General features: G+C 40.6%; 1 protein-coding gene across 2 annotated transcripts in view; it reads right to left on the bottom strand.

Annotated features, from left to right (window-relative positions):
* Positions 1–26422, bottom strand: part of ptc (protein patched) — a 129212-nt gene that overhangs the window by 12334 nt on the left and 90456 nt on the right. For both annotated transcript variants that reach the window (XM_083132749.1, XM_083132746.1), the window contains exons 7-18: positions 25099–25191; positions 22209–22330; positions 21270–21417; positions 20889–21029; positions 20037–20195; positions 19014–19109; positions 13834–13959; positions 12795–13061; positions 11843–12052; positions 10753–11065; positions 9304–10040; positions 5382–5524 (exon numbers count right to left, since the gene is read on the bottom strand). In XM_083132749.1, the coding sequence (XP_082988875.1) occupies positions 5382–5524; positions 9304–10040; positions 10753–11065; positions 11843–12052; positions 12795–13061; positions 13834–13959; positions 19014–19109; positions 20037–20195; positions 20889–21029; positions 21270–21417; positions 22209–22330; positions 25099–25191 (2555 nt within the window). The remainder of the gene's footprint in view (positions 1–5381; positions 5525–9303; positions 10041–10752; positions 11066–11842; positions 12053–12794; positions 13062–13833; positions 13960–19013; positions 19110–20036; positions 20196–20888; positions 21030–21269; positions 21418–22208; positions 22331–25098; positions 25192–26422) is intronic.

Here is a 26422-nt window from a genome sequence, read left to right as displayed (position 1 = left end):
ATGTTCTAATATTGACTTCAAAAAGTCAATTTAGTGTCAACATAAAGTTCCGCGTGCATATAGCACCGTGAAGGCACATTTAGGGGACGTGGTTGTATGGCCCCACACATTCTCGATCTATGCCATTTTGGAGGTGATGTGATCCGCCTTTATCTCCCCCACCCCAGGTACCCATTAATTTGAGGCTGGGTGAGCCACAGAGCCGCTTTATGCGGAGACAAGGCCGGAAAATTCCGACCTTAGATCACACACCCCGGGGGATCAAAACCCGAGTCTCTCGCGTGGCTGTCAGACGCTGAATAGACGACCGCGGCTTTTAGTGTTACTTCCTATTTACCAATTCCTCTTTGTGTGATTTAAATGTGATAAAATGACGCTTAGATCTTACGGTCAATAATATGATTTCATTTGTATTACACATTAGAAAGAGGCTTCATTTCTTGCTTCTTTGTGTTCATCGCGTGGTTTAGATAAATAAAGCAGGCAATGCCAGACTTTAAAAGATACTCTAGCTTCACCACATGAGGAGGCCTAATAAGGTTGTTTGTATGGCAGGTGGAGCTAAGAGGTGACCTTCACCTACCAGTTTGGTGGAAACGTGCAACGTTCAGTAATCAAATAATGATCGAAAATTACTGAAAAGAAGCACGCGACGGACGAGTACTATACCACATTAGGAATAACTTTGTTGCTTTCCCGACAAGTCATGTGGACACTTTTGCCAATGCACTCGTGTCGTCTGTTGTTCTGGCATAAAGGCAACGGAGTTGTGCCTCTTAGCCTATAGATAGAAACGAATTCTATGTACAGTCACCGGCAATAAATATGGGACACCTGGAACCTGAAATACTCACTTCACTGCAACGTGTCATGTGTTGCCTAACTCTACGGCGGTGCAGAAGTTAGCATTGAATATTTGCTATTTAAATCCACTTAACGTGGTAGACTTAGGCAACACTCATAACGCATTGCAGGGAAGCGAGTATTTCAGGATCTAGGTGTCCAATTTTATTGCCGGTGATTGTACATCACATTTTGGAACGTTATTTTCAGCCCGCCGAGATGGCATTCCCGTAAAAAAGGATATAACTTTGATCATGGCGGTGTTTACAGTCCCGTAGCTAGGTAGGGGCCAGCCCCCCCCCCCCCAGGAACTACCGTCAGCCCCCTTGATATTAGGTAATCAAGGGGTCCCGGGTTCGATACCCGGAGGAGGCACAAGTGGTTCGGATCCCACTTTAAACTGTAGGTCCAGTCCCGATTAGCCTTACTGTGCATAAAGTGGACAACACCAACTCAACTCAACAACCTTGACATTAGGTAAAACAATTTTGTGTAATTTGTTTGCAGTGAAGAGTGAAAATGTAGACAGCAGATATTATTTTGCTCGCAACTTTGGTGAAGAATAAGTTCAGAAGCGACGAGTATTTAGAAGATACTCTTCTCTAGACATTAGAAAGTTGCTTCGTAGGAGAGCTTCTTTAACTGTACCTTCGCTGCCTCTGTTGCGACCCCCCTTTTAGACAGAAATCTGTGACTTTGACATCATCATGAAAATTCCCTCCGCATCTGCGTCAAAGTTCAAGAGTTCCCAAGTTTTGGGAACGAAGGGGAATTTCATTACTTCAGCAAGGCGTGAAATGTACGCTAGTCACTATGATTGACTCTTGTCCATTTTTATCTGATATAAATACGTATCTGTATCATCAAAAATAGTATAGAGTGTGTAGTAAGGGATGATTTCAGTAGGATTCAATTAACACTTCAAGCGATTTTTTAAAAGATATAGAAAGATGTAGTATTTGTATATTTCTAAACTTTATATAACTTCATGACCCCCTCCCCCCACACAATTTGCCTTCATTTAATACTGTTAAACCGGAAAAATGGACTTAATTTATAAAACCCGCACTGACAACCCGTGAGCCCCCCCCCCTTTCCCCCCTGCAGATCAATTCTAGCTACGGGCCTGGGTGTTTATGAACATTATGTAACGTGATTCGCTTTAAGGTTCATTCTGGCGACTGATTTAATGCCCATCGATAAACATTCGCCAGAGTTCACCTTGCCACTGTCCGCTATAGATCAATCCGCTACATCCTTTACCTGTCCGTGAACAGCCAAGATATGGAGTGGGGGGTTAAGATTCAGCAATAAGCCACTTCACCTTGTGTGGTCCGTCCGCTGCTAGGATTCTTCTGAATAGTAATTAATGACGCGTAATTAAAGAAAGCACAGCGCAGTGTATCTCACCCATCCACCGCAACAATTTCGTTAGCACGTCCTTGTTTTTGTAAGGACGTTCCTCGTCCGCGGCTTTGTCGGATCCCCACCTCGCCTCCCTGCTTCCCCTCATTCGCATGCATACGACGGAGAGAACCCCCGCTGATTCAAGAAAACGCCGTGGGTGGGCGACTTCTCGCGCCGTTGTCACTTCCTGCAAGTTTTTCTCTGCGCCACGACTTCCCCCCTTCCTCTCCTCTCCTTTCCTGCCAACCGCACGCAAGCACTCCCGGAACACCGCGCGATGACAAGTTTCTTTGAAGTCTGGGAGGGAGCTCTTTGCAAATTGAGTTTTCCGTAAATAGCATGCAGGTTCCGTGTAGTAACAATCAACAAGAACAGCACGTGTGTGTAAAAAAACATAAATCCCTTCGCGCCTCTCTCTCCTTAAAAATGCATTATCCAAGCATTTGATTAAATAGCGAGATAGCTTCCATCTCGTAGCCAAATTCCATAAACTTCTTGCCTATGTTTGGGTACGTGAGGAAGGAGAAACCAAAAAAACATTTCCAAGTGGATGCTTCGAATTTTCGAGTCTGCAACTTATTGTACATTTTTTGCATGCAATAAGTTACAAAAACCCGCAACTTCTGTAAACTTATAAACGTTTTTCTTCCATGCAACATTATTAATACACGTATTTTGCATTTGTGCAACAAAAAAAAAATGAGAAGTTCAACACATAGCCCTCAATGTAATATGATTCTATAAACGTTGTAATATATCGCATTTTGCAACTACAAAACCACATGGTACATATATATACAGAAGATAGGATTGGGATTTTGCATAGCCGAATGTAGATTTTCTGGATTCCAAGATTACCAGATTTGTTGTGCACGTTATATACACGTTCACTTTTTTCCAACTGAAAACCCGATAAAACTTAACGTAAGTTAAGTTTGTAAATCCCTGAGTTATCATGACACAACTTTAGACTGTTGTTCTACTGTTTTTTTTTTAAGGTTGTTTATTCTCATTACAGATCTTGCGAGGTAATATCATCTACAGGACAGAATGATCCCGTTTCACAATATATTTGTAGTTGCAAGCATGGATGTCCGTAAGAGAAAGCAAAGGGACGCACGCCCCGTGGGAAATGAATATCAACCTAAAAGTATATACAGGGTGAGCCATAAACACCTGACGGTTTTTATTCTTGTACTTTCAGGACACCCACCACGCGTCGCTGTAATACTACACGCCACTACGGTCACTGTCCTCTGAAGTTCAGTTGAGATGGAGCGCTGGTCCGTGCAACACCTCATTGAGGCGGTAGAGGAGTTCATAAAGACGGAGTCTATCATGACTACACAACGCAACTTTCGACGCAAGTTTCGTCGACGTGATGCCCCTAGTCGCAATACTCTCTTGCTATGGGTATCGAAATGGCGTCAAGACGGAACTGTGAAGGACAGCAAACCTACAGGACGTCCTCGTTCGGTGCGTACACCAGAAAACGCGAATCGTGTACGGGACGCGATCGTGCGTAGTCCTCAGCGGTCAGCTTGGCGGCAAGAAATTGAATACTAGCGTTCCCCGAATCCTGCACACAGATCTTCACTACCATCCTTGCAAGATCCAAGTTGTCCATGAGCTTAGTGAACGGGACAAGACGAAGCGACTTCAATTTTAGTGCATTATCGGTCCGTATTTTTTTGAAAATGAGGGCCGTACTGTAACAGTAAATACTGAGCGCTACACAGACATGTAGCAAACATTTCTGCTTCATGAGGTCAATCCCCGTTGTCACCTATGGTTTCAGCAAGATGGAGCAACAGCCCGTCTTTCCCTGGGAGTTTTGAGAAACATGTTTCCAGGTAGAGTCATTTCTTGCTTTTGGGACGTCAACTGGCCTGCTCGCTCGTTCGATCTCACAGCACCTGATTATTTTTTGTGGGGCTACTTGAAACACAACGCCCAGCCAGTATCAACAAGCTAAAAGATCGTATTCGTGAGTGCATTCGGGAGATTCCGAACGACATGTTGCGGCGAGTTATGTCATATTTTCCGGACCGACTACGGCAGTGTGTCAATCTATGGTGGACACTTAAAAAATGTTATTTTCAAGAAATAGCGATACACACTAATTCTCCATGAGAAAAAGAACGTATCTGTGTGAAAAAGTAAATTTTTACACTTTCCCTTAATGTGCTATTTTATTTTCAAAACCGTCAGGTGTTTATGGCTCACCCTGTAGTAGCTATTTCACACATATAATTTCATTTCAATCACAATAATTTGTATTAATTAGTAGGCCGTTGCGTTGTAGCAATACGATAAGTTCAAACTGAAGGAGTGTTTTTTGAGGAGGTAACGCTATGGAGAAAATATGTTTTGTTTCCCTTCCCGCCGGAAAAAAAATATCGCTTGTTTGCACCTGGAAAAATCCTGTCGACGTGCATGGTTGCATGCAAACGTGTTTCCAATACAGCGGCATACTAAAATTACATCGCCATTTATGGTAGTTAGTACTTCTCAGTTTACAAAAAAAGTGTTACCTAACACATTCAGCATAACGTTCAAATTTTACACATCAAATACTGAAAGAAAGTCGTTACGTTTTCAATACCTGACACTACTAGCGTACGCAGGATTTTGCTTCGGAACTGGTTGGAATTGTAAAAGTGAATATCACATATCTGCGTTCTGGGTAGAGCCGGGATACACTACAAAACATTTCGTAATTGCTATTTTTCTTTGTTTTTAAAGTTGTTCCAAGAGAAAACAGCACAGCACGCTACGACAACAAAATCCGGGGTTCGAATTCCGTCTTGGACATGGGTGTTCTTTGTGAATATCACTTCATCAATTTCATCATATCATCACTCATCCACATCTTCGCGATTAACAAAAAGTAGGAGAAATGAGAAGTAAAATAAACCACATCAATCAACAACTAAACCAACAATTTAAAGGGGAGTTCGCTTTATTTCTTCCCTAGTTCTTTACTGCTTTCAGCTGAAAATTGTGACTCTCTCAAAATTTCGTGAGAGGCTGTAGCACCATGAGTTCCTCCCCTGCGTACGTCAGTACCTGACACTTTCTATCTTCGTGCAATTCAAACTATACTAAATCAGTATTTTTGTTCGACTTACCTGATGATGAAATCGAATTCCGAGAAAGCTAACATCATGACGCCTAATAATGTCGTTACAGCGCCATGGATCACTGGAGCGAACATGTATTCCAAAGCTAATCGTACCCTTCTATCTCTGCTTCCTATGCTTGTGAGGTAGCCCTGCAAGAAAAGAAATACACATTAAAATAACAACTCAGGAACAAGATTCGTCAAATTCGATATACCAAGCTAATGACGTGGTGAAATGCAATCAGCAAAGAACTGGCGCCAGAAAATATGAGTGTGTGTTGCGTTACGTTACGCATGTCAGATTAGAGCATGTCGAAATTGGGGTATTGAAAGCGACTAAAGGGATGAAAGCGGGGAATATTTGCAACCCCATGGTATAGGCGGCCGGAGAGTGGTGCTGAGCACATCCCCTCCCGCTGAAATGGAGGTGTTGGTCCCTATCTCACATCCCCGCATGTGGACTTATGCCATGACTCGAAAAGGCTCAGATGAGAGGGAAAGGGATTGAATGGATGGGGCAACGCGGCCTCAGCTACCAGTCGTTTGCAGCAGTGATCACTGCTTCGCTCCGCCCAATCGCTCTCTCCCCTTCTCTTACGTTATGCGCGACCTTGCTCCATAGCCTCCTGGGACAGACTGTAGCAATACCTGAGGATGGAGGAGAAGAGCGAGTGTCTTGTGTGCTTCCTTTTGGCGGCGACAACGGATGTGTAATTTTTCATACATGTTTATTTATACTTTTAGTAAAAAAAAAAATCGCGATTGTTGTGATTTTAAGCATGATTTCTCAGGGCTCCACCCACTAAAGTTGGTGTGATTTTTTTTTAGGGGGCTGGAATTGTAAAGGTTGACATTACGTAGCTGCGTTCTAGGAGGCGGGGATACACTATAAATATTGTGTATAATTGACATTTTTAACCTTTGATTTAAAAGTTGTTCAAAGACAAAAATAGTGCATGCACCACTTTGTTTGTTTTTTCCAAGTTCGTTAGTGCTTTCATTTGAAAATTTCAATTTTTCTCAAAATTTCGGGAGTTGCTGTAGCCCCATCAACTCCCCCCCCCCTACCCCATGCGTACGCCAGTGGCATACAACGGGACCACAAGCGAAAGAAACTGCGCTGAACTTCGCATCGGAGGGGAGGTATAGAGCAGTCCACCCTGAAGGGAAAGATGTGCTTGGCCGAATGGTCTCTTGTTTGTGGTCGCTCGATATTCATCTATCGGCAGTGATATGCATACAACTGGTTGAAAATCTGACTCCCAGTAGTTATGCCACGACCGGTTAGGACGCAAACTAAGCCTGGTTGATAGTACAGTAGCATTGGAGGAAGATAGCTGTTGCCCCTTTTTGTGCTGTTCAAACTCTACAGGGAGTACTATTAGTTAAAACGTCAGTTTAATTAGCAAAAGTAGACCACCATGCTTCTTACCACATGCATAACTTATTTTCGGAGTCTTTAAATAGCTGAGCAGCACATAAAAGAAGCACTGTGCAGAGACCGCCTCAGACAAGCAAGCCTTGAGGAGTAGTGCGGAGTTTCGTGTGAGTGCCGATGCAACAAAGGCACCGATATGTCCTCCCCTGGGAAGAACTTCCGGTCTGGCACTTTTCAAAAGGTGCTAGGCCGTTTGAATAGGGCGCGCCGTATCGATCTTGCGGCATGACATGTGAAATTGGCAGACGTAACGAATCTTCACAGCTGGTGAAAGCAGCCGGCAAGATCTAAAGCAGGTTATTTCAAGTCGTTCTCCCCTTCGCTGGCTAGGATTGGTCGAAATATCGACATGATATTATCCTGAAGATTTTCCCCTTAAATGCACAGGGGCCTGCAGTGGCGGCGATTGGGTTCCAAAACTAGGGGGACAAGGTGCCAAAATTTGAAGGGGGGGGGGCACCGGGCAAGGACAGTTTACTTTCCCTTGTTAGATAAGGTTTAGCATAGTGCGGGGCAACTTGGCTAAAAGTGGGGGGCAACTGCCTCCACGGCCCCCTAATCTCCGCCACTGGGGGGCCTGTGATTAACTTTTACACACCCAAAAGGTTATTTTATTTCTTTTTTATTGTCACTTATTACTTGCCTTTCAATTGAATGCTTTGATAATATGATATTCGTTCGATCCCTGGTGGACACACATAGTAGTTCGAATCCTATTTCAAACTGTAGGTCCAGTCTCGATTAGCCTATGTGTACATAAAGTGGACTTAAAAACTAAAATATATATATATGTGATGTTCGTATCTCTCGCCTGACATCATCATGGAGAACAATAATTTATCCACACCATCACTCCTCAATTTTCTTGCAACGACCCCCTCCCCCTCATTTTTTTCACAGTTCAATCTGGTCATTTTGTCGCTAAATGTACCTTTACACACCCTATAAATGACCTTACACCCCCTCCAGATGGAAAATTCTGGACAAACACCTGATGTAGAATCGGATGTGGATTCCAATTGTGGATTGTTATTCAATCCTTGGATAACACATACGAAACGGTGCTGTCAGTTTTCTACATTCTTGTTTCCCAACATCTGCCCTTTGTTCATGGAAGAACCCTTTCTGTAAGTACTACACATTCACAAAATAATTACTTTCAAAATGCAATGTAGAATTCCCAAGTCTCCTAGACTCCCATATGCTGAAAAAGGACTCTCCTTAACCTCTCAGATGCATGAAAAGATGGGAAAACACAGTACTGACTACAGTCATGTGCAATTTCTAGGCACACTACAGTTTACAGCCATTTCTAAAGCAACCAGAGCTGTTGTAGTTTCCCTTTCACCTAGGCTGTTGCGGCACTCCCAGGAATTACCTTGTTTTGTCACTTGCAGTGTTGCCCTTCACGCACGCCACAGTAGGTGATTATAGCAGCTAATCAGGTGAGCTTTTTTTAGAAATCTGCCCATCCTTTTATTACTGGAGGCCTGGAATAATGCCAGTCATACTTTAAGTAATACATTCAAGTGAAAAAAACAGTGAGGTAGATTTTGAAAGAGAGATTAAATATATGGCACCTTCATCCTTTTATTCTTTCAAACCTTTGTAGGTCATCTTTTAATGAGAGCGTGTCTAATGATCAGGGAAGTGTCTTTTCCATGAATTATGTGGGAGTTTTAGGCACCCAGGTATTACATGTCAATTCTGTATGGATATGTGAAATCACCCTCAAACAACTGAATCTAAGTATTCATAAACATTCAGAATTGTTATCATAGATGTTTTCCATTTGTTTGCAAGTCTAGCATAATAATAATAATAATAATAATACATATAGGTAAGCAAAACTAAAACTCAGTATCTCTTGAGAATGTCTTTTCCTGCTGTGGTAGTGGTCACAGGATGTGATGTCACCTATATCATATGATTTTTGTAACATATCAACTATGATTTGATCAGTTATATACATAATTAATGTGTCACTTGTTGAAATGCTTTATAATTCTCCAACTGTAACAATCAGTCTTAATCCTTATACAAGATATGTGGTCAAATTCAGTTACAATCTTTTTACATTTGAATCTCACACAGAACTATTCCTCTCCCCATATTTTTCAACAGAAACTCTAAAAAAAAGGGCAAAAAATTACGTAACCTTAATATATGTATTTATTATACTGGAATTTTGTGTTGTCTGTACGGTAGCCATCCTGAATTAGTAATTTTTTCTTATTTTTCCAACAGATCAAAAATATGAAGAACAAATTTTCATCTAGTTCTTTGAAGTATTGGGAAATTGAGGAGACTATCTAGTTAGTCTCCTCAATTTCCTAATACCTCAAAAAATGCCATTATATTGGTATATCCATGTGTGAAAGACTAAACATTCTAACAGTTGGCTTTTATTTCTGGTACTGCACACCCATGCCAGCTAATTTCAGTAAAAAGCTACAAGAAGCTAAGAAAAGAAATTTGTTCAGGTACTCACCAGACAAATGTGCACGGTGAACTCCACTCCAATGCCAACAGCAACAATGAGCAGAACAGCTGGTATAGCACTCAACTTGATTCCAAGCACTCCCATCACACCAAACAGTTCGAGAACCATCATGGCAAGAACCAGGACCACCAAAGCAGCAGCCCACAAATTGAGCAGTATAACCGACACAGCTAAAAACACTGCAGCCAACACACAGACCAAAGCTAACGCTAGAGAACTGCGGAGCCCGATGTACTGTTCCCAAAAGAGAAACGGGATTCCTGATGGAAAGTTCGGAAGACCACGTTCTTCGAATTTCGAACACACTTCGCGCACATTACGAATCAACTGGGTGATTCGCTCAGTGTCACCCAGTTGGTTTAAATAAAACGGCAACTGTGCGTAAACAATTGGTTGCGACTTCGGAATCTTCAGTTCAACATCCTGAGGCACATGGTACCATGGTCGAGGCTCTGGTCGCAAGTTGGCCTGGGATGCACTGTATGCCAAAGCATCGTTTGACGCCCACGCACTTAAATAGTTGTAAAATGCTTTGGGATTAATTATGCCGTTGCTGTCCACGAGGCGGACTTGAGTCATTAGGGATTTGTCAATTGGATTATCTACATGTCCTGTTTGCACCAAAAGTTTATATGCAAGGATGCCTTCGTCTGAGGCATTTGAAAACCACCGTTCTTGCGTGATGCAACCTGCATTCCAATCACGGTCAAATGCCTTTTGCAGTCCTGCAATAAGAAAAGAAAATCACTTTTTGTAAAAACGAGTAGTTTATACAAAGAAATGCTTGGCAAGAATTAACAAATAAATAAAATTAAAAAAGAGTTTCTTTCAGTGATAGTCTTTGAAATTGATTTTCTCCAGAGGTTTTGATTTAATTTACCTCTAGTTGTCTCCATTTCTCTACTGTATGGTTGAGAAACAATGCTACAACTCATTTTCCCTGCAACTCTGTTCAAGTATGTTTGTTCTTGATTGTACTTTCCTGTGTTCTTTTGAGTAAGACTAATCATATTTGGATAAAACCATCTGATTAAATGATTTACATATTTTCCCATATTGAAGATTTGTAGATAATCTGATTTGTGGTTCAAACCACACTCCAAATGATGATTTTCTGGACAGAATACCTATCTACAATATCTCATTAGCCACTACTTTGCCAGTAGAGAGTTAGGTAATATTGCAGGTTATAATCATCATTATCCCATAATATTGTTGATAAACCCAATTATCAAATTAACTTCAAATCCTCTTGATGTACTATCAGAGCTGTGTATCCATTTAGAAAAACACTGGCCAGTAAATTAAAGTATTGACCTTTCAATTTACTACGTAAACAGAAAGAAATTAAAACTCCTGTTCTACCTTTTGTTACAACTCTACTTCAATGACAGATCAACATTATATTAGAGATAGGTAGCCAATAAGAAAACTTACCTATTAACCAATCCCTGAACATACTGAGCCAAAACTCTGGCAGTCCTCCATCATCATTTTTTATGATGTTAGGCACACGCATAAAAGCTTCATGATATTCATACAATAGTTTCTGGTTTGTAGGGTACTCAAAGTTCCCTTGTGTCACTGCATACATATTATAAAATCCAAAATATTTGCCCTGAGCACTTAAAAATGCATATTCATTAGTGTTTTGTGGTACTATGTCCGTAAGGTCTAACCCATCCCTCACTTTTGTCACTCCCCACACACTAGCTGCTAGTAATACTAGGAACAGCACTATTGTCACCACCTGAAAAAAGGAAAGGAGATAATTTTTATTAATATTATTATGTCTTATGAAAAATCAATAAATAAAGAAACCAACATGGATTGAAACAACTCAAGCCAAATAAATCAACACTATATCTTAGTTAATGAAAACAGGTCCTTTCTTTTAAACTATGGTACAAAATTATTATAACACTAGAGGAGGAGGCAAACAAGAACCTGAATTCATATTTTTGGAAATAAAAAATGTAGCAATCTTTCTTAAAGTAAAGCTGCATATATGCTCAGATTTATATACTTGGAGACTCAGGGATAACAACATCTCGTGAACTCCTATTGACAGTAGGTAACATGATTAATGGAAAGGAGAGAGAGATTAAAATTTTACAAATCTAGGTGAATTTTATGCATTATATTAGAATATTTTTGAACTATTTTCAGTCTAATTTATAATATCTCGGTTATAATGATTGGGCCCTGTTATGTCAATGATTATTTCTTTCTCATATTTTAAGTACATTCCATCACCTTACTTTTTTAAAATGCTCGATCCTTTTCAAAGGCACCTTCTTCCCAGTGGAGCTCTGTGGTTTAAGCTTCCAATTCTCCTTCACTACCTGACCTGTTTATATCCATCCTCAACAATCATAACACATTCATAGATATTACAAGAAATTCTATTTGCAAAAATTTTGAATTTCCTTTACCCCATTGGAAATTGAAATCAGTTGACATAAATTAATTTTGTCGCAATGTGAAACTGCATTAGCACGTTGCTACATTATTAAGGTGCACAAACCTTAAAAGGCTTCTTTGTGACAAGTGGTGCGTAATGGTATGCAGCGAGTCGTGTCAATGACCAAGCACAACATCCCTGCTGACTCTGAACGCAAGCTGCCCGCAATGCCGCCATGCTTCTTCCTCTCTCCGGGTCTTTCAGGAGATCTCTGGTGGACACTGCTCCCAAAGACTCGACGGATCCTGTGACAGTAGCTGGCACCCAGCACTCCTAGAGAGAAAATGTATGTTAAGTGAGTCATAATGTTGCTTTTATTAAATAATGAACTTACTTTGAAATTCACCTGGAAAAAAGGGAATGTACGTCACCTCAGTTTTAAGGTCAGCATGGGCATGTTAAAAGTGAGCTCTGAGATCTTTATTTTCCTTTCCTCTCTCATTCTCATATAGTGTCAAATAACTGTGTCATCTCCTTGGACATACAAGTTGCAACCAGTGATTTATCAACATACTCCCAACACCCCCTAAAATTTTCACAGTGACTTGATTTATGGTCATATTGGTACTAAATTTACTATTACACTGAAAATTCTGGACAGATCCTTGTTTACACAACACTGACCATTTCAAGACGTTGCATGTGGCCATTGCACATTTTTGCAGTATAGAAAAAAGCAGTGCATGCTGTTTTACATATGTTTGGCTTTGGCACCTTCTCCATTGCAACATCGTAGTGGCAGGCTGAAGGAATGATGCACATTCAATTAGTACCAAACTCTTGTGAATTACACAGTAACATTCTGAAATAAAACACTATAATATCTCATTACATTTTCCTTACACAGAAAAATCAATTTTTGCAAGTGTGGCTTCATTGTATCGTTACTCATCCTCATCTTTGTGATAGCTAAAAGTGGCAGAAACAAAGTAAAATAAACCAAATTAATCTTTAAATGCTTTTAAAAATTGTAGTTTATATACTATATTATTTGTAATCAACTAGATTACTTTACCTGTGCTGGTGCCAAAATGGTGACAGTCTGCTGGCGATCTGGCGGCAGAGCCCTTGTGATTGTTTGCTTCTTAGGAAGTTCGATTGCTGGAACAACTTGGCCCAATTTCTTGGCGACTGGAAGCTGATGTTGTTGTGTGACCCGTTTCCCTGGAATGCAGCACATTATGTCAACCCGTCCTGCTGACCGTCTCCTCAGATCCAAACTCACAATCGCAGGAAACACAAGCAGCATGCTTGCTAGATTGAACAGCACCAAAACTGCAGCCTGTTATTGAGAGAAGAAAAGCATAATGAATTATTTGTTGGTTGTAGAAATTCAATAAAATTCAGAAAAAAAACTACATTTCCAGTATTTTGAAAAATAACATTACACTGAGCATTGAATTAATACTAATTTCTACAATAACAACTTATTTTGCTCTCCATGGAATGTTGTTGAAAGAATGTCAACATTCTAAGATACAAAATAAATAAATATTTAATGCATGCTTTTCTTGACAATTAAATTACAATGAGGTTTCTTACTTAAATCGTTAAAAAAAATGTTTCCATATTCCAAGAATTTCAAAGTAATGAAATCACAATTACATACTAAAAAAGTTCAAGAACAATCAATATCTTGCATCTAATTCCACTTTATCCATCTCCTACTATTTTCCCTGTCTCAGTACAGAATTGTTTTATAATTTCTCTCCTTATGAAATACCTCTATGATATTCAAAATTCTGAAAAATATCATCTATTTTGAATTTCTTCTAGAGCATTCAAGTGAATCTTCGTATCATTTGGTTTCGATGTTGTCTAGATATTTGCAATACTCTCGTGGCTACGTAAGTCTATTAAACTATTGCAACGAAGATTCACATGAATGCTCTAGAAGGAATTCTAAGCATATGTATTTTTTCTTAATTTGGAGAATCATAGCAGTTTTTCGAAAGGAGAGAAATTGTTGAATAGCACAACTCTTTGCTGACACAGACCAAAGATACAACAGCAACATAACTTATCTTCCACCAAATTAACACTGTTGTCATTACCTGGAGGGAAAACACCCGGAGAGCAGGAATGGGGATGATTGCAGCTGCAAAGAAAGCACACATGTTGCTCAGGGAAGTCAGGAGCACACTAACTCCAGTTCGCTTTAGCACCACACCCGTCTGCTCCTATATTTAAAAAAATAATAATATTACTCAATACAGCACATTTAAATTTTAGGAAACTTGTAATTTTCTACCAACAAAGACTCATGCAGATTATAAATATTGAGTTACAAAAATAGACATATGATTTCTTTGTACAGGGTGAGGCAGTCAAACGGGAAGATTTAAAAACTTCACAAAAAATAGAGCAAATATTTTTTTATTTTTTAACATGAATGTACTGTACATGAGTGGAAATGACTAGTTTACCTGAAAAATGTTCATTTTTTTTTAATATGGTGTCAGTACGATGGCGTCCTTGGTTTTGCACACATTGCTGGAGTCTCAGAGTAAAGCTGCCCATGACGTTACGTAGCATCTCCATGGGAATGTTGTGGATTCCATTCAGAAAGTAACAGTGTGGTGTGCATTATCATCTCGTGGAATCATCGGCCCATACTTTTTCGAAATAAACATGGTCCCCATGGCCTGCCCATTCACACGACTTTGCGGCTCCTGACTTTTTTTCTTTTGGGTTACCTCAAACCCAAAGTATTCAAGGACAACCCTCCAAGAATCAAGAATGATTTGAAGGAACGAATTTGGCAAGAGATCCACAACATTCCATTGGAGATGCTATGCAACGTCATGGGCGGATTTACTCTGAGACTCCAAAAATGTGTGCAAAACCAAGGATGCCATCTTACTGACACCATATTAAAAAAATGAACATTTTTCAGGTACACTAGTAATTTCCACTCATGTACAGTACATTCATGTTCAAAAAATAAATAATATTTGCTCTCTATTTTTTTGTGAAGTTTTTAAATCTTCTGTTTGACTGCCTCACCCTGTATATCCTAATTGCATTCCTCGTACTAGTGAAATAGCCACATATATATTTTAAAATATTTAAGCAGAATCCTCTAAATTTATAACATTATGATTTGTTATGTCACCAAATATTTGAAAATAGAGATGTGAAAGTGACATTTCCTGCTTTACCATTATTTCTACTTCAAAAATATTAGGCTGTTTGTTGACCAAGTGCATTGAATGGTCGACCAATCACATTGGCTCACAAAAACAACACCATAACTTCCCAGTTCGATTCCCAGCATGGATGTTCGTTCCTTTGTATTTGCTCCTTAAAAAAATCACCAAAAGAGATATTGCCGGTCTCCGTGGCAGAGTGGTTAGCACACTGCGCTACGACGCCAGAGGTGCCCATTTTGAATTCTGTCCTGGGCATGGGTGTTCTGTGTATGTCCCTTCATCAATTTCATCATATCATCACTCATCCTCATCTTCGCATTTAGCCAAAAGTGGCAGAAATGCGAAGTAAAATAAACCCAATCAATATAACAAGAGATATTGGCCCCCCCGAGCACCCATCCCTCTTCCACAGCAATTTCTAGTTCCGCTCTTGGAGAAGTTTGAGACAAAGTTTCGTTTGTTTCCCTTCTGCATCAGTTTACTCCAAATAGAGCATTTTTTGTATTTAATGTTATGTTGGGTTGCCAGCATACAGGCAGCAAATGCCCCCCCCCCTTTTTTAATATTTGTAGTGCCGAAACGATAAAAATGTTACTAAGACAAGTTCTTTGTTTTGATGTCCTCTACAAGTTTATGTGGTCTGAGGGGACTATTATATATCACACACAGTGGACTGACTGTCTTTAATTCTAACTTGGATAATTCGAATTACTCGGTAATTCGAACAGAAGTTTAATCCCCTTGAAATCATCTTTAATAATTCACGTTTTTGTTAATTCGAACTTTTTCGTGTAAGTTGAATTTAAAGAAAACAGCTTAGAAATTTTTCACCCTCCCACAACTAAACTTTTCCAAGCTTTTTGATGGCACCACACGTTGTATAGTCTTATAACCTTCCTGGGTACTTTAAATGCTATTTCTACTACATAAGTGCTACAGAATTATGTGGCGAATGGTGAAAAGTCAAATTAAGCTGCCACAAAAATGTCTTCTAGCATTGCAGTCAGGAACCGCAGCAGGAAACGGCTTTATATTTTAAATGGAGATTGACTTTTAGCGACGTTTGTCAGCGACAGGCTCTTTTGTCGATAGGTCACCACAGGGCAAACAAAAGGCCAAGAAAAGGTCTCGGGAACAGAGGTTTACCTAAAATTGTGGTTCTCTCACGAATTTATCTCTGTTAGATGAAAAGGAAGGCTTCTACTACCTGTCTAGGGAACGTATTGGAAGATCTGGTGCACGACGAATGGTCGTTTGGCAGGTGACGTGGCATCTGTAGATAAAGGAACAAGCCGGCGGGCCACAAAGAACGCAACCACTACGACGTCCGAATTCTACTGAGCGATCAGAATGTACACCGCATTGTTGGTGTCAGCAAGGAGACAACGCTTGTTCTCTCTCGAGCGAAGGCAGAAGAATTTTCCCTCTGTGCAAGAATGTCTTTTATCCCAAACGTAACAGTGGGTGGTGCTACCGCAACAATTACGAAGAATGCTGGCAGGACTTTTAAGCCGGGGCGATTTGTATCACTATGAAAAATAGCGTTTCCCTTGAAATATCGCCACTGCGCGTAGTGTCCTATACGCTCTGTTCATGCGTAACTCGAGTAGTGTTGCCATATCCAAATCCGTAATGCCCCAACGGGTTTTCATGGTTTTACTAAAGTGGTACGGCAGTTCCCAAAACTGTACTTCGAAGAAAAGTTTTAAAGAAAAATAAATAATTGTGGCAAAATATGTGCTTACAAATCAAATACCATCCACCGTCAATACTCCTGCCATTCGATCAAGTGTCCTATCTAGGTCTAGCGGAAAATATCATCGACCTTGCGCCTTTTGAGAAAAGGATATTTAATTAAAGCTACAATTTTTCAATATGTTTCAACGTGGAAAATTAAGTTTAGTTCCAAATTTACGATCTTTAGTAGAATTTGAAAAGTTATTCGTGCTTTGGATACGATAAAATATCGACTAACATCTTGAAAAATGCAGTTAGGTAAAAACAGACGAGAATGCACATACATGACTGGCGACTGAAAAGTGTTCCGCGACTCAAAAGTTTGGGAACCACTTGTCTTTATACTAGTGGTCCACCGTTGACCAAGCATCTTGACAAGAAGAAATAGCAAGCTAGAAAACATCGGCGATTGGAGTCGATGCACTGAAAACGTGTCATCCAATGAAAAACCGCTTTACACGCCTTTACTAACCCTCAAAGAGTATTCTTCTGCAGAACTTTGTTTACTTTAGATAAGATTTAAAAACCAAAACTCTTCTTGAATATGAAAAGAAAACGTTATGTTATTATTAGTTTTGACGTGGTTAAGGGAACCACAAAGTTAGGTTAATGCGACGGAAAAGTAACTATCGGACAGTAAAAATATCAGGGGATGGAAATACTAGATTCTCGTGTCTAGAACCTCTCTACTACTACGAATTGCGTGTGCCGTGTTCCGCGGCATCTCCTCTCCAGGTGAGCTATAATGAAGACGAATGTAGCCAAGATTACATCCTCCAAACACAAGACTGTCTCACAGAACCTTCCACCAAGAACTATCTTAGTGAAGAAGTGGGAGTAAAGATCGCCATTTCGAACGGAAGAGAAATAAAACAGACAGATTTATCAGGCAACTCGTTCTCAGCGATTAGACATCCAAGAAAAAAAAATATCTTATTTTATTCGGCAGCAGTCTAACGAGCGGAAGCGAATACAAAGGACTCATTTGTTAAGTGCAAGGTATCTTCTCGTTTTATCTGATAATTGAGCTGCTTATTTTTACCCTGCCCGTGCTTTACACAACGATGCCTTGTAGCGCTACATACTCTCCCTAATTAATGCTTTTATTAGATGCCAGTTTGCCCCTTATCGCACTCTGAATTTCCAGAAAGAACTGCATGCTGGGACATTAAAAGGACAAAAGAGGACAACCATATCTCTGAATTTTCTCTGGATCAGAGGCGTTGCAGCCGACCCTACGCTGGTGTCATACTTGAAATTTTGTAGGACTGATTTTTTTTTTTAATTACACTCGAACCCTGATTTTACGTTCTTGGATTTTACATTACCCCTGAAAACGTACAAACGAGGTCCCAATGTACAGTTACCGGCAATAAAAATGGGACACCTAGATGTTAAAATACTAGCTTCCCTGCAAGGCGTTAAGTGTGTTGCGTAAGTCTACTGTGATAAGTTGATTTTAATAGCAAATTTTCAATGGCAACTTCGACCTCCGCCGTAGAGTTAGACAACAAACAGAACGCTTTAGAGGGAAGCGAATATTTCGGGATCTAGATGTCCAATTTTTATTGCCGGTGACTGTACATCTGCAATAAAAATGGGACAATAAAGTGTTCCGTGTGTTGCCTAACTCTACGGTGACGAGCGCGTTCATCGCCGTAGAGTTAGGCAACAAACAACGCATTAACGCATTGCAGTGAAGCGTGTAATTCAGGATCAAGTTGTCAATTTTCATTGATAGTGTCTATAAATCCACACAACAAGCACGAAAAAATCACTGGCGGAACAGAAGAGAATATTTATCTGGGGGATCGATATATTAAAATGGAAATTTTCAGGGCATACTAAGGAATTTCGCAACCACAGAAGCAATATACGTACGTTAAAACAACGATCATCCCATTTTGGGAACGCCACCTCAACAAGTTATCACAAGAATACGAAAAAGTAAATAGAGCAGAGAACAGGTTTTGCCACAGAATATTCCTCTTTCACTATTTTCAAGTACATACAAGTACAAAACATGTAACTATTGAACGATTAATCTTCTCCTATGAAGATTTTCCCTATCGGCCTTCTTTTTTGTAATCACACATTCTCACTTTTTCTTTGCTATCTCCCAGTAACTTCTCTCTGTCCCTCACTCATTCCCTACACTCCATCTTTCTGTCTTTCGTACCTGGGAATTCAAGAACCTAGGATGTATCTGTGCTTTTCCTCAGTCATTCTTGCCGAATACTTGGAAGGTACATCTTAGAGAAGGCCACGCCCGCGTCCCTTTCTTCCCATTACCTTCTCAAATACATGCTACTATTAACCCAATGGCACAAAAAAAATGTACTTACCTCGGTGGGAACGTCACTAGAAACTTGCTCTCCGTAGGTGTGGGTCAGCAGGAACATATCATCGACTCCAAGACCCAGAGCCAGAAAAGGTACAATCTGAAAGGTGGAAAAGATAACGGTAAACTACCAATCAAATTTGGAAATGTGCATTAGTAGTACCTCGCGGATGTGAGGAGATAACCTGAAAGTTCACACGAGAATAACTTATTTATCTTAATACTCCTCCAATTTCTTTCCCAAAACTTGTCAGAAGACCGAATCTATGACGATTTTAGGGCGACAGTTTTATCCTGTATCCAAAATGCTGAATACCTTACTGCCAGATAGCCATGCAGGATATTTACTGGAAAATGAATACTTGAAGAGAATGAACGAACTTTTAACTTGTACTTTCCTGCCACAAATAGGTATATCTCTAGAATTGATTGATTGATTTAGTTTATTTTACTTCGCGTTTTGTGCCTCTTGGCTAATTTGCGAAGATGAGGATGAGTGATGAAATGATGAAATTAATGAATGGACATTCACAAACAACCAAGCCCGAGCGGGTACTGATGTGTGTGTACTGAAGCCATTTTGTAGGAAATGGGATACGTTTCTTAAGCACTCGATGCTTCATTTTCCATTTCATGTATCTGTTTTGGTAAGAAACATAAGGCAATGGAGACAGAGATTTTCCAGAAAGTTCCTTTTGGGGCTGTAAGGGTAAATTTAGGACAAATGACCATAAATTGGGTCTTCGTGAAAAATGTTATGGGGTGTTAAACCCCAACAACTTTCTTTGGACTCACTCTACTGTAAGTTCTATAGTTTCTTCTTTTCTGAGATAACTGATGCAACCCCCCAACAACCCTCGCTGGCTACGCTCAACATTCACTGTATTTCGCAAATGCAAAGGCTGACATGCAACAAGAAAAACACGGTCAGAGAGGCAAAGAGAACAAATAGGGCTCGGAATAGTGACAAATAAAAACCATAAAGCATTAGGAAATTGGGGGGGGGCAGGAATCGTAATCCTCTTACCTGTGTGGTAGAAGCGTTGAAAGCTATCCCGAGAACAGCGCACAAGCCGAGGCCAGCTGCCACAGTCACAGCAACCAGGATGACACCAGCAATGCCCACTCCACTCTGAGACCTCACGGGATCGTGCCACTGCCACAGGGACACGCCCGCGTACAGCAACTGGAAGAGGAAAAAATAACCATAAATAAATTGAATGAACAAGATTGGCTCCCTTGCCCCGTTATAGACACCCAATGTGGTTAAAAATGCACTTCTTGTCCTTGTGTTACTTTGAATTATTTGCTCGCATCCTGAGAGTTCAATATGCGAATGTTAGTAATATGAAACCGAGAAGGATTCAAGGGTTTACTGTTGGCCTTAAGCCTTTCTACCTTCATCAGTATACGGGAACAAATTATCCCATTTTCAGAAGTTCTAAAAACTGTCACCAGATGACATGCCAGATAAATCAAATCACCAATGAGGTTGAAGTTCTAGTGGCTGAAACAGTTTCCCACCTGAAACATTTTGATGCAAAATTGTAACTATTGGCTGGGGAGGAGTCACGTGATCTGCTTACGCAGCTGCTCATTGTCTCTCATTGGACGACGCAAGCCTCTAGCAGAATGCACGTATTTGCGTTCAGTTCCCTACAAGAAAGATGATACACATTTGCGCCGCTCTATCATTTCTATTCTAGTTGGAAATCGCGAATAGCAAGAACATCAGATTTGTTGTTTCATCCTATTGCTTATGCATCCACGCTTGACAGAAGTGAATTGGGCTGCCTATACGTCCAGGCGTAACATGAGAATTATTTATTTAAGAATTTATAATTCTATAAAGGAAATGCAGGCGAAGGAAATTACTCACCATGAAAACGTAGCCGACCACAACCTTCGGGACGCTAGTTTCGGAAAACTGCGTCAAGATGTCGTTGAGCGTCGCGGTCGAAAACGCAAACACGTTGTAGCTCATCGTGTCATTGGCCGCTTCCATGTAACGCTTCACCTCCTGAAAATAAGACAAAAAAAGATTGGAATGGAATTTGGTATATATGCTATGTTATCTTAGTACGATAGAATCAAAACAAATGAATGAAATTGAAACTGGCAGGAGCTTCCATCTCGAAGCAACTAAGATTATTTAGTTTTTATCCGTTTGAAAAAGTATATATCCTTTCCACTATCCTGACAGTGAAAAGGATAGAACACACTTTCTACGCTACAGTACAAAAATTTGAAACACACTAACCTCCGAGAACTTTCGCTGCCACGTATCCAACACCACAGCTGCCTTTTCCTGAGTCCAGTCCATGTTGTGAACTTTGTATGTGTCCGACCAGAACTCATACATCTCTCGCTCCCCCATCAGCTGCACAACCGACTGCAGCGCTTTCGCTCTGTAAAGGAATGAGAGAGAACACTCAGCAATGCAAAGTACATGTTGCACATGTTGCAACTATTAATTTGTAAGATTCCGCAGAAAGATGCCTTTATATATGCAAATGGAGCAGACAATTGAGCAAGCTGAGTCCAAACAAACTCGTCAGGTGGTGTTTTGCTATGAATTTTCCATAGCAAGGGGGTAGCTTTTAAAATCGTGATGTGTATCGTACATCGATGTAAAGGTGAGATTTCGGAGAATATGTCGATATATTACACATACTTTACAGAGGATAACGTATAGAATAACTGAAGTAGGGAAATCATGCATTTTGAAATAAAGTCGAGCCTTCCTGGTTTCAAAGCTCAACTGCCGTGGTGGCTGCTGGGAGCCCAGCAGCCTCACGTGACCTCAGCTGCGCCACCTATTGGCTGCAGTTCCCGGACCGGATGCCGGCTAATTCGCTTTATTTAACGGCAGGGTTCTAGTGTTCTAAAGACAGTGGCGTATACTGAGTCCAAAATGTGGGCTATCTCACTGCCAAGTGGTCCTAGGCTATGAATAGAAATAAGTTTGCCAACTCATAGGAAATCAGGTTGCCAACTCATAAGAAAACAGGTTGCCAACTACAGAATCACCATCATCATCTCACCGATATGAATAATTTTGTTTACAATTTCTGATCAATTTTTCTCCTGTATTTTATTCTCTAGACTCCAAGGCTTCGCAGATAGCAGAATATACGCTCCTGGAGGTAGAAAAGACAAACGAAATATCTAAAGTACGATTGCAATTATAAGTACCTACCTTACTATGTGACCAGTCTTATTCTTCTTTGAACCTCCTACCATCAAGTCCTCTGGCCAATGCATATACTTCGCTGCAAAGCCATAGCACCCACCCGTAAGTTCGGCACCCACATCGGGAACCTGGAAAGTAAATTATAAAAGTTTCCATTAATATGCGTATCTCAAATACCCATCGTCATAGATTGTTCCTTTTTCTTATAGCCGCCAATCCTATATTTTTCTAGTTTTCCATGTACGTAAGTTGAGCCAAAATAATGTTATGACCCTTCCCAACCTATTCCTTGGGCACGCCACTGCTCGCAGGGCCCGTATGTTTCGTGTAAACTTATTCCATGGTATATTTTTGTCAAACGAGGCAAAATGCGCGCACGAAAAAACGAGAAAATCAACTTCTATGAACGAGGGAGGGAGGGATTGAGTCGGAAAGTCTTGTCAGTCGGAGAATAGAAGAAGCCCGCATGGGAAGATATTTCGTTAACCTCTGGGTCCACCCATGCAAAAGAAAGGGGTTAAAGTTCTGCACTAAATATATATTACCAAATGTCTTCTAGGCGCAACAGCCCTCTAAGGGTGACGCATGGTCAGCGCATCGAGTCCCATCGTAGCTGTTCTCTGGCTTTTGGGACCGGGACCGGCTACTTCTTTTTAATGAGCCCCCGAAATTCTGGGGGCTTCAATCGGAATCCAACCCGGGACCACTCGCAGCAAAGGCGACAGCGCTGACCATTTGATTACTCGGGAGCCCGTTGCTATTCATTCATATCATAATATTTACCCCTTGTTTTTATCCGCTTCACTACTGGTTAAAATAAAGAACAACATTGATTTAAACCAACCAACCTTGGTAGAAATATCACTGTTATTTTCGATTTTTGAATATGTATCAGTGATCGAAGTGGATGAACGATGGGCGATGAAACTTGGAATGTTCATGACTATCATCAAACTCGACCTTGCATCCCACTTAGGAATTTTCACTTCCAGCACTAAAATAATAAGAGGGAGGATGGTTGAGGGACTGGGCTGTATACACGACAGTTATAGGAAGGTACTGTGGGATCCATGAGTATTGCCGTGCAAATTGTCCATCACCATGTTCGTGCACTTTATTTGACCCAATAAGAGCTTCAATAATTAAAATAAAACTCAAAACTAGCTGTTGAGAACTTAAAAATCCATCGCTACAAACCACAAGAGAAAATTAATGAAAATAGTAATGGACAATTTGCACGGTAATACTCATGGATCCCACTGTACGTAGGAGTAAGAAATACCTTTATCTTTCTGAGTGACTTACTAACGTGAAATTTGGCAACAACGCTTAGTAAAAGGGGAAGGAGGTATGAGGGTAATTCCAGCCAGTTTGTTTTGCGAGAACGATAATGACACTGGCGCGAAAAGATATACAGCCAAGTTTTATGTAAGTACGTCCTGCCATTTCGACCTCTCAGCTTTAAACAAGCAGATTGAGATCTTTCAGTGAGCGGACACCACCCATAGCCATTTCACTCCAAGGGGAGAAGGAAAAGTCACAAAATGCCCCTTGAAGTCACCCAGTACGGGACATCCATTTCACTTTCTCTTTGACTTGGCAGTCTAACTCCTGGCAAGGTCCTTTGTTGCCCGTTCCCTTTTCACAGAAAGAGATATTCAAGAAACGCTGCCAAAAAATTCGGAGGAGTGGCAGGGGAGGGACGCCCTTTGTGTGCCGTCAAGCTCCGTGAAGGACCACACTGGTTGTGACCCGGAGCAAAATGACCTACACCCGCTCGCAGGACAAATGGAGCCATAAACCGGGGCACGACTGCCTGTCACGGACCCAGGTGGGCGCCAAGGTTAACCACAAAACGTTGCTATTTAATCTGAACCGGCTAGGTGACAGAAAAAAGTGACAGAAATTGTGTGAACGCGACATATCCGACTCGTGTTGGTTCAATTTGCAAGAGCAGGAAGGCTGTTCTCTAATTAAAACCTTCGGAACTGCAGGAGAGAAAGACGTTGACAAACAGCCTGGCAGTAAACGATTCCAGAAGATCACACGTTCATTGATAAACACGTTACACTCATGGTAGGTGCAATATCCTGGGGCAAACAAGGATGATAGTAGCGTCCTGTGCTATGACAGAGTTTATCCTGTGTTGCAACGCTAGGATTAATAAGATCTTGGAAGTAGCTAGGCTGAAATACAAAATCCATATATAATTTGTTACACTAAGTTTTTAGTGTTTAGTGGCAGTTATACGTGTGTGTGTGTGTGTAAGTAGCTAACAACAGAAAACCGATTGTGAACTAGTGAACTATGTGAGTAACATTTCCTCTAAGCCATGCAAAATATTGGCTTCGTATGTGGAAGTTTCGGAGGGGCCACTTTAGGAGTGAGGTGATGGGGCTACAGTCCCTTCCGAAATGTAAGAGGAAAAATAAAAATTTTCGAATGAAAGCAGTAAAGAACTCGAGAATAACCAAAGTGATAAACGAACCCACTTTTAAAATGACATTTTTGTCTCTGAACAACTTTTAAAACGAACTTTTAACACAACCATGTAACCCTTAAAATTGAGTGCAAAAGCCATAGGTTAGAAACCTCGCGATGAGATCACCTACATCTAACAACATGATTCCTTTTATTGTTATACTGTACTGCTTTCCGTTTAAAAGAACCAGTTTTCCCCGCAAGATCTTTCCTGCCCAATACTTGTTTTGTAATATAACAGGTTCAAGCAGCAGAATTCTGTTATTTTTCTTGGCATTTAGACCTGGAATGTGCACTTATTTATAATTAGCAGTAGCAAATTTGGTATAGAACTCAGAAGTAACCAACATTCATACTTTGCTTTCTTGCACTCACAAGTCAAAAATCAAAGGAATAAAATATCTGCTCAACTTACCTGTTTTGAAAATTTGTTTGGTGCTGTATCAGGACACTCCTCGTCGATGGGGTCCAGACAAGGCTTTTCTTGGTAGGCAGTGCTGATTCCTGCCTGCAAAAATTAAAGAACAATGATTAGTATATTCAAACATTCAGAAAGTAGTCAAGATTCGTAACAAGCAGTCGCGACGAGTGGGGTAGGTGTTAAGTTTCGAATTAGGCATGAAAGTGTACCATTGACGATTGTATGGTCTCATAACACTTCGTTCTAGTGTAGTTTAGACTAAAACAAATTTGCAATTTGAATCCAATACTAAATCCCTACATGGAGGTAACATAAGACGCCCTTGCTATATCTTCCACTGCACAGACTTGGATAATTTTCGTAACATCCCTACTCATATGTTAGGCGCATACACAAAGCGAGTCCAAGTACATATGCGCAGAAGGCTACTGCACATCCTTATGTTGCATTGTAGGCTCACTGGTTAGCTTGAACAGTGACTCCAGAGATGTGAACTTGTGCGAACATGAAACGACAGTTCATTCTCTTATCTCCTATTGTAGTGCTCGTTAGCAAAAATGTAGCAAAAATGACGTCAAAGAAAGGCATTTCTTGAAAAGGAACTTAGTGATGTGCTTTTCAACACCAAACACAAGAACAAAAGGTGCAATCCGTTACAAGAAATAGTGTCGTCTTTGTCTGATGAATAACATTTCACGGTGCCGTTGCGTGTTTTGTAGAATTGACATCTCTTTTCTACTTATCCAGGTTAATCGCGGTGATTATGATTAGTATGGCGAAGCAGCTAAAGGTACATTCACAAATGCGACGTCCATACCTTACCCAGGATTCGAGCCTCTACACTCTGTCCCAGGAATTTTTGGAGCTAGCGAACAAAAACAAGTCTCCTCGCAAGAAGTGACTCGAGACGGTTAGATTAATGAAATCGTGAGATGGGAAGTGCATGCAGCTACCAGCCGTTTGCAGCACTGCTTTGCTCCGCCCACTCGCTTTCTTCCCTTCTCTTCCGTTATGCGCGGCCTTAGCATTTCAACAACTGTATGGTCACATTGTTGGCAACTCTGGCGCGATTGGTAGGTTGTTATGCAAGTAGCTTTTGGAGCATTTTCAACTCTGAGGAAACTATGGGGAACCACGACTTACTCGGCCACTTTACTTATGGCCGCCAAGATGGAAGAAACCGATATTGGTGACGTCAGTGGGTTCATTCATAATGCGGCAGCACATCATCTGGCAATAATTTCTGCACAGACGCAACTGGAGCGATTTCTAGGATTCTCGAGAGAAAAGGGAAGGGTGCGTCCGGCAAAGCTATTCC

The sequence above is a fragment of the Lepisma saccharinum genome, chromosome 1 (assembly GCF_977018435.1).
Source record: "Lepisma saccharinum chromosome 1, izLepSacc3.1, whole genome shotgun sequence".
In the NCBI taxonomy this organism is placed as follows: Eukaryota; Metazoa; Arthropoda; class Insecta; order Zygentoma; family Lepismatidae; genus Lepisma; species Lepisma saccharinum.
Note: the sequence above shows the minus strand (reverse complement) of the source record. Positions and strands in the feature narration are given on the sequence as shown.